Here is a 7,784-nt window from a genome sequence, read left to right as displayed (position 1 = left end):
CCCGTGGCTGAGCAAGAGGCTCTGCTTGGATGAGGCAGATGTCACTTCTGCTCACATGCCAGCAGCAGAGCCAGTGGTGGAGGGCGTGGGGTGTGTGGCCTGCAGGGCACACTGCAAGTCACACCACAAGGGCAGGTGTGTAATCACACAGGGGAAGAAGTGGAAAGTTGTGACAAAACACAATCATCCACACCACAGTGTAAAAAAACAGCCAGTTGTTTTTAAATCTTTTATCAACATAGTTAGAGCATTGACTTATTTTCCAAATCATAGTTTTTAAAAACAGTATTTGCATTTCATCACCATCAAATTAAAATTTTATGCATTCATTAGGATAATACAAATATATGAAGGTGAAAGTTCTGCTCTGTTCCCACTTCTTTCTGAAACCTTCTTTAGCCGTGTGGCCTGAAAGTAGAGCCACAGTCCAGCTTGGGAGTCTAGTTCCCAAGTTGCCTGGTTCTAGAAGCCCAGTGTTTCTTGCTTGCATCAGATCAAAAACATACTGGGCAACATAAGAACACTCTTAACTTGGCTCGACTAAGAGGAAAGTCTTTGCTTACTTCAGGGAGCTTCTCCAACTTCTGTTCTTTACAAATAGGGTTTAAAAGCTTTGATTAGAAGCCAACTTGATTTAGGAGTTCCCGCTGGCTAAACAGGGAACAATGTGAGCATCAACAAGGACATCTGTGAAGCACTGAAACACTCGAATGTGATTAAACGCATGACTTCATAATGATACAAAACAAAACACAAAAGGCTTTTGGCAACAAGCCTGAGAGAATGGAGACCCAGCTGAGATGACAGCAATGGAGCGTGTACTGTGATTCGAATGACATCATTACTTAGATGCTGCATCCCCATAGGTTAATGTGCCCACAGATCACACACTTCCAACTCCTGCCAATCGACAACTATTGGGTTGACCCAGCCGTCTCCCAAACATACCACCTGCTCCAAATTCTTCAGCTCAAAGCTAGAATTATCTCTGTGACTAATACAGCATTTTCACGCTTGACATGACAGTAACTCAAACTAACACTTTACCACATTTACAAGTTGCAGTTTTCAGCTTTAATTTTATTTTTGCTGTTTAAAAAAGTCTGAACTCTATGCCTGTATCCAAAAATGAGGAACTAGAAGGTAGTTTGGAAAATACTGTTTTCCAACCCAGCTGGAGCCTCTCTCCTCTCAGCCTTCCTGCCTGGTAACGTAGACACCAAGATTCACATTGTGAATCACACATCTGTGAGGCCAGATGTGTGATTTCCAAAGCAGAGGTCTGTTATTTCTGTCTCTAGGCTCCTTCTCTGCCCTGAAGACTGGCTTCAGGGGCTCTGCCATTTGACTTTCCTTTTCCACGACCATCAAGGAGTCCTTGTGTAGTTTCTTTCACATTCTTTCCTGATCTCACTCCTGGACCTCCACACACTGGTTTTTGGAGTAGGGCAATCCTACAGCCAAGAGCTATGTGATAAAGGCTGTGGGGAAACAGACAGGGGCAAGGGGAGCAGCAAGGCAGGGCACAGCAACCACAAAACAAACCAGCTCAGATCCAGACAGGAAGCTTTACTGGGTTCTGATGCAGCCTTCCTGGCTCTCCACTTAGTTAATTCTGGAAATAGCTCTGCAGTGGTTCCACACGATCCCTGTGCTTTGCTCCTGGTGAAGGAACTCATCATTCTCCATCACCTTCTCATAATCACTACCTCCTGGAGAAATCAATCAAGAGTATATATATATATATATATATTCACACACACATACATCTATTAGCATATCATAGATGATGCATCTTATATAAACAAAAATTTTCTGAATTTTTAGACAGGGGGATGTGGCCTAAGAAGCATCTGAACAATGGAGCATGATATTTCATAGATTTCAAATGTAGGGTGAATTGTTGCCATAGATAAACTGTAATAAAGCAAAAATGTGTCATGCACTTATGCAAAAGAGAATCATCAGACTCCACCAAAACTCCCAGGTTATCGCAGTTCCCAAACTCTCCATGACCTGGTGAAACCTTCGAGGTTAAATATACGTGGCAGATGGGGCTAAGGACCAGTATCATCTCCTGGCTGAGTGAGTGAGCCTTTTGCTCACCTTTGTCTTTGTCCAGGCTCAGTGATGCTTATGTCTCCCTCCTTCTCCTATCAGCCCTGACCCCACTATCCCTCACTCCCATTCATCTGTGCCTGTCACATTCTCCTCCTCACCTCCAGCTGGCCCTTGATTTCAATACATTGATAGAATCAGAGAGTGAAGAAATGATGAAGCCTAGAAAAAGAGGATTAGCACAAGGTAATGAGGCATTTTCCGGGAGCTGAGGTGAGCTTTCTGGAGACTCAAAGTCTCTACCCACAGTTTTCTGGAGTATTCCCTGAGCACATGTTGGATACGCATTGAGTAACATAGTCTGTCTTAGTACACACAGCCCTGAGGTTCCTGGGCACCTGCTTTACAGGTTTCTACTGTTCAAAAACCCTTGAAGTTTGTTGTTATATACAGATTGTTATCTCTCTTCATAAACAACAATCAAATTGCTCCTCATTTTATAAACCAACCGAGACTTCCTGCTCCCCAGTGGAAGGTGTGTTTGTTGAAGTCACTCCATCCACCGTCTCTCTGTAGAAAACTGGACATTGTTTGCAGAAGCGCTTGGTGATGTACTTTCGGAAGAACACCGAGAGATACCTTCTGAACTTCTCGCCGACGAATGCGTAGATGATGGGGTTGATGCAGCAGTGCGTCATCCCAAGAGTCTCCGTCACCTGCGTGGCTTGGTCCAGTTGTCTGGTGCTTTCACAGTTACTCAGGCCGAAGAATTCCTGGAAGGTGCTCAGGAGAATGACAATATTATAGGGAGTCCAGAAGAGAAAGTAAACAATCATGATGGTGAAGATGAGCCTCACAGCTCTGTGCCTCTTCTTCTCGTTTCGACACCGAAGCAGGGTTTTCAGGATTCCCGAGTAGCAGATGACCATGACGAGCAGCGGCAGGACCAACCCCAAAATGTTCCTCATTATTGTGTGGAAATTATTCCATCCTCGTGGAAAATAAGGGCCACAGATATAAACAGAATCTTCTTCCTGGCATTTAGTAAAGATGATTCCTGGGATAGAAGCAAACACAGCCACCAACCAGGTGATCACACTTGTCACCACCCCAAAGGTGACCGTCCTGGCTTTTAAAGCAAACACAGCATGGACGATTGCCAGGTATCTATCGATTGTCAGGAGGATGATGAAGAAGATTCCGCCAAAATAACCAATGTGATACAGCCCTGTGAATAATTTGCACATTGCATTCCCAAAGACCCACTCATTTGCAGCAGAGTGAGCCCACAGGGGGAGAGTAATAAGAAAAAGCAGATCAGAGATGGCCAGGTTGAGCAGGTAGATGTCAGTCAAGCTCTTCAGCTTTTTGCAGTTTATTAAGATGAGGACGACCAGCATGTTGCCCACAAAACCAAAGGTGAACACCAGCGAGTAGAGCGGAGGCAGCAGTTGGGCCCCGATTTGCTTCACGTCAAATTTATGACAGGGAGCACCATAATCATAATCAAAAAAGGTGGTGACTTCTTCACCGCTCTCGTTGGTATTTCTGATAAATCGAGAATGAGATGTGGACAGCATGTTGTGGATGTACTGGGGAAATGTGTCCTTGTTCAATCCACTTTCTCTGTTATGTAAACAAAGAACAAAATGATGACCACACAACACAAACACCACAATCCATGATCTTCCAAATAGTCTGGCACCATGTAAGCAACTTCCCAGTCTTTGGCTTCTCCCTCGCAGCCATCTCCCTAAAAGCATGTGTGCTAGTTCCTTATTTGCCTTTCATTCCTAGTAGCAGACACCAATGATTTACCCAACAGCCATTTCCCAACACCCTTTGTCTTCCCCAGCAAGCCTGATTCTCATTTTCAGGCTAAAAGTGCTGGGCATTTGTTTTCTCTGGCTCCTTTGCAGGTGGTGCATAGGTCTGTGACTCATTTCTGGAACACAGTATGAAAAGCGAGTCTGCTGGGGGCTTCTGGGAAAGCTCTTCTTCCCTGATAAGACAGACACAAGAGAACCCTCCACCTGCCCCTCCTGCTCTGGCAGCATGTCTAGTGAAGGCGTGGTGCCATGAATGGAAGACCTAGAGAACCATGAGAAGCCAGGCAGAATCCTAAAATCACTGAGTCCCAAACCCACCCTTGAACTACTCATCTTCTTCCTTTTCTTTTCTTTCTTTTTTTTTGTTTTTTTTGTTTTTTGAGATGGAGTCTTGCTGTGTTACCAGGCTGTAGGGCAGTGGCCATGATCTCAGCTCACTGCAACCTCCACCTCCTGGGTTCAAGCGATTCTCCTGCCTCAGCCTCTGAGTAGCTGGGACTGTAAGCACACACCACCATGCCCGGCTAATTTTTGTATTTTTAATAGAGATGGCGTTTCGCCATGTTGGCCAGGATGGGCTCAATCTCTTGACCTCCTGATCCACCCGCCTTGGCCTCCCAAAGAGCTGGGAGAAAAACAAGCCCCTGTTTTAAAGCCATTATGAACTGCATTTTCTGTTCTCTGAAGTCGAAACTTTCTAACTGAGATTCAACTTTCTGCTTCCGTCATCTTGCCAAAATTTCTCTTGTTAAGATTGCAGTGACAACCCAATTTTCAAATGCCCTGGTTTTATTCCAGTTCCATCCTGATGGAGCATTTGATCCTTCTGCTAACTTCCTCCATTTACAATTGTTTTTGGCTTCCAGATGGGAGGGGCTGTGCAACCACTTTTTATTCATGTTCTTCGTTGGCATCTCCTCCCCGTGCCCACACCTTGAGATTCCTCAGGCACCACACTTAGCTCCCACCTGTTTAATTTTTTGCCTCTTTATCCTTGCTACAAGGTTCTTCCTGAATCATGTTGTCTGACCTCATGGTTCCTACTCCCCTCTGCCCTACTGTTTTCTAAAGCTCCGTCTTCAAGCTCCACCTTTCTCCTAAGCCTCAGAGTTGAATTTCCCATTGCCTGCTGCATATCTCTCCATGCAGGTATTCACTGCACCAACACTTATTAAACACCTACTATGAACCACACTCAGTTTTAGGCACTAAAGGTAAGGCATGAGCAAAGCGGGTATCATTCAGGGACCGCAAATTCAACCCACCCCAAAGGGGGCACCCCTGAAAACTCCTCCAGCTTGTGGATTCCTCCATTGCCTAAGAAGCAAAATTGGGCATTGCTCTGGGTCCCTTCCCCTTCTGAAAATTAGGAGCCGGCTTTTGGAGCCAAACAAACCTGGATTCGAATCCTTATAGGCAGTGTAATTTGGGGCCAATTACTCCTTCAAGTGTTAATTTCTTTATGTATAAAATATTAACTATGCTGAGTTGCTGTGAAGATCAATGGAATAAAGACTTAGGACAGCATCTGGTACAGAGAAATGCCCTGTATTATTATCATGTCATTTGAGTTCCACCTCATAGATGCCTCTCAGATTCATCCCCTCTGCACTGCTTTCAACTGTCACTTTCTTGCTTCATATACTCTTCACTCCTGCCTTTGTTGTAGTCTTTCCTTTGCTCATGGCTCATCTCAAGCCATGTTCTCTCTCAACCTGTCTTAAGTTGAAATTGAATAGACACTCTTAGCTTAAAACCTCCAGTAGCCCCGTGACTTATATGTGGTGGGCTTCAAAGATAATGTCCACACTGCCCAGCACAACGTCTTTTCTGAGTTTGCCTCTTCTCAGCCTCACCTCCAGCCCTTTCTCCAATCCCAAATCCTGGGCTTCAGTCACAGCCATCTTCTTTTCATTTCCCCTAAACTCACCACTTCCTTCATGCTTCAGTGGTTTTGCAGGTCCTTGCCCCTCTACCTAAAATGGTTGGTGAGCCCCTGTTCAACCTTCAATACCTCCTGCTCACATTCCCCTTCTCTGTGAAGCCTAATCTGTATCCTCTGTCAAATTACTCTTATCACATAACACTGCATGCATCTAGATAAGCACTTATCATGTTATCTGCTACACACAGCATGTTCCTTAAGATCAAGGACTGGATTATGCTTCTATTTCCAGCTCTTATAATAGTACCTGGCTAAAGGAGGCACCAATAAATGTTCACTGAATGAGTACATAAAACTCTTTATAATAAGAACTATAAGCCCTAACATCATCAGGACTTGATTCTCAAAAAAATTTTTTTTTCTGGTAGTGACTCTGAATTTCTTTTTCATCCACCTGTATACCTTATCCTTCCATTTCTCTTGCAGTTGACACTTTTCACAAGTCTTGTATTTCATATCACTGAGTCAGATTCTTGAAATCTGGAGAAGCTAAATAAGACCTCTGATCACGGTTGGAAAAAAATGCATCTGCCTAAAGAATCACAACTGTGGTCATTAATTGAATGCTCCTGAAGCTCAGGTGCTATGTTAAATGCTGTGCACACATTACTTAATTTCATTTTTACAACTGGCTAGCATGTAGCTTCTACTACAATGAACAACAAGCAAGATGCCTGAAATGTGCTGTCCTAGGTGTCATTTCAAGTGTCAGGACATGTCACCCAGGACTGATAGAAATCTATCTTTCAGAAAAATAAATTCCTTACTTCTGCCTCTCTGGATCTCCTGAGTTGAGGCAAGAGACACATTTTGGTTCAGAGCTTGGATGGTTCTATATTTAGACTAACAGTTCCAGCTCTTTAACATCCTTGGGTGCTCAGAGGGGCAGAGTGAGCCCCTGGGTGTGTGGAGAGGTGACTGAGCAGAGTGGCTGTCCTGGCCTTGCTTGCTGCCCACTCTCCCCCATCACCTGCTGCACCCTGTTCCTCCTCAGGGTTTCTCTGACATCTCCTGGTGCACATGCCACCCCCACCCTCTCACCTTGATCATTCCCCACAAGTGCATAGGCTTTGCAGTCCCCCAGGGTGTACCCAGTTCCAGCATTTCCAGCTATGAGATGCATTGAACCTATGAATCAGAAAGTAATGGAAAAAATGCCCATAACTCACCAGCTTGTGGCTTGTCTCAGGCGGACGTGGTATGTCAGGCTTCTCAGCAACTGAACCAAACAGATCTAGAGGTAGAAACTTGGTATGCAGAAGTAGGCTATAAAGTTTCCTGCAGAAAGAGAAGGCGGAGATACAGGGCAAGTAATGGTAAAGATTTGAAAAAAAAAGATCAGAAAAATATAGTTCTTCTTTTCCACCCAGGAACATTGTACATTGGGTTGAGGTCTCCAGAATAGGATTAATTTTGAAATCTTGCTTATGCAACCTTGAGTGTGAGTCAGGCAAACCCTGTACATCTGCTCCTGTTTCTAACGACTCTGAGAGTCTTTATCTTGTGGGTCTTTATATCTGGAACACTTCCACTCTCTGCTCTCCTACTAGTGATAATTTGCATGATATGAGCACAACAGAACTTTTCATTTTCCAGAGAATAAAGGGTGTTAGTGATAGTGGAGGAAATATAATGAGGTTTTACTGTGATCATGTGTGCTGGTTTCAGTGGTATCACGGATTTAGAATCTGGTTAGAAATTTCATTTAGATAACACTTTAAAATTTTTTAAAAATTTAATTCACATAATTATATATATTTATGGGACACAACATGATGTTTTGCTACATGTATACATTGTGTAATGATCAAATCAGAGTAATTACATATCCATCCTCTGAAACATTTATCATTTCTTTTGAAATAATTATATTGAAAATCCTCTCTTCTAGCTATTTAGATATATAGAATTCATTATTAACTACCATCATCCTACCATGGAGAAGTGCACTA

The 7,784-nt window shown here is 43.6% G+C and overlaps 1 protein-coding gene across 1 annotated transcript; it reads right to left on the bottom strand.

Annotated features, from left to right (window-relative positions):
• Window positions 1–233: 233 nt before the first annotated feature.
• On the bottom strand, window positions 234–7,347 carry CCR2 (C-C motif chemokine receptor 2). Its single transcript, XM_033204905.1, has 3 exons — window positions 7,002–7,347; window positions 2,698–3,684; window positions 234–1,481 (listed from the first exon to the last, which is right to left on the bottom strand). The coding sequence occupies exons 2-3, from the start codon at window positions 3,636–3,638 to the stop codon at window positions 1,298–1,300; spliced, it is 1,125 nt and encodes a 374-aa protein (XP_033060796.1). The 5' UTR covers window positions 3,639–3,684; window positions 7,002–7,347; the 3' UTR covers window positions 234–1,297.
• Between the last annotated feature and the right edge of the window lie 437 nt (window positions 7,348–7,784).

The sequence above is a fragment of the Trachypithecus francoisi genome, unplaced genomic scaffold (genome assembly GCF_009764315.1).
Source record: "Trachypithecus francoisi isolate TF-2019V2 unplaced genomic scaffold, Tfra_2.0 Lachesis_group0, whole genome shotgun sequence".
NCBI lineage: Eukaryota > Metazoa > Chordata > Mammalia > Primates > Cercopithecidae > Trachypithecus > Trachypithecus francoisi.
The sequence above is the reverse complement of the archived record's forward strand: the minus strand, read 5'-3'. Positions and strand labels throughout refer to the sequence as shown.

Coding starts and splice junctions, on each gene's coding strand:
- CCR2 (XM_033204905.1), bottom strand. CDS start 3,638: ATGCTGTCCACATCTCATTCTCGATTTATCAGAAATACCAACGAGAGC. Junction 1,482..2,697: donor GTCGGCGAGAAGTTCAGAAG/GTATCTCTCGGT, acceptor GTTTCCCCACAG/CCTTTATCACATAGCTCTTG.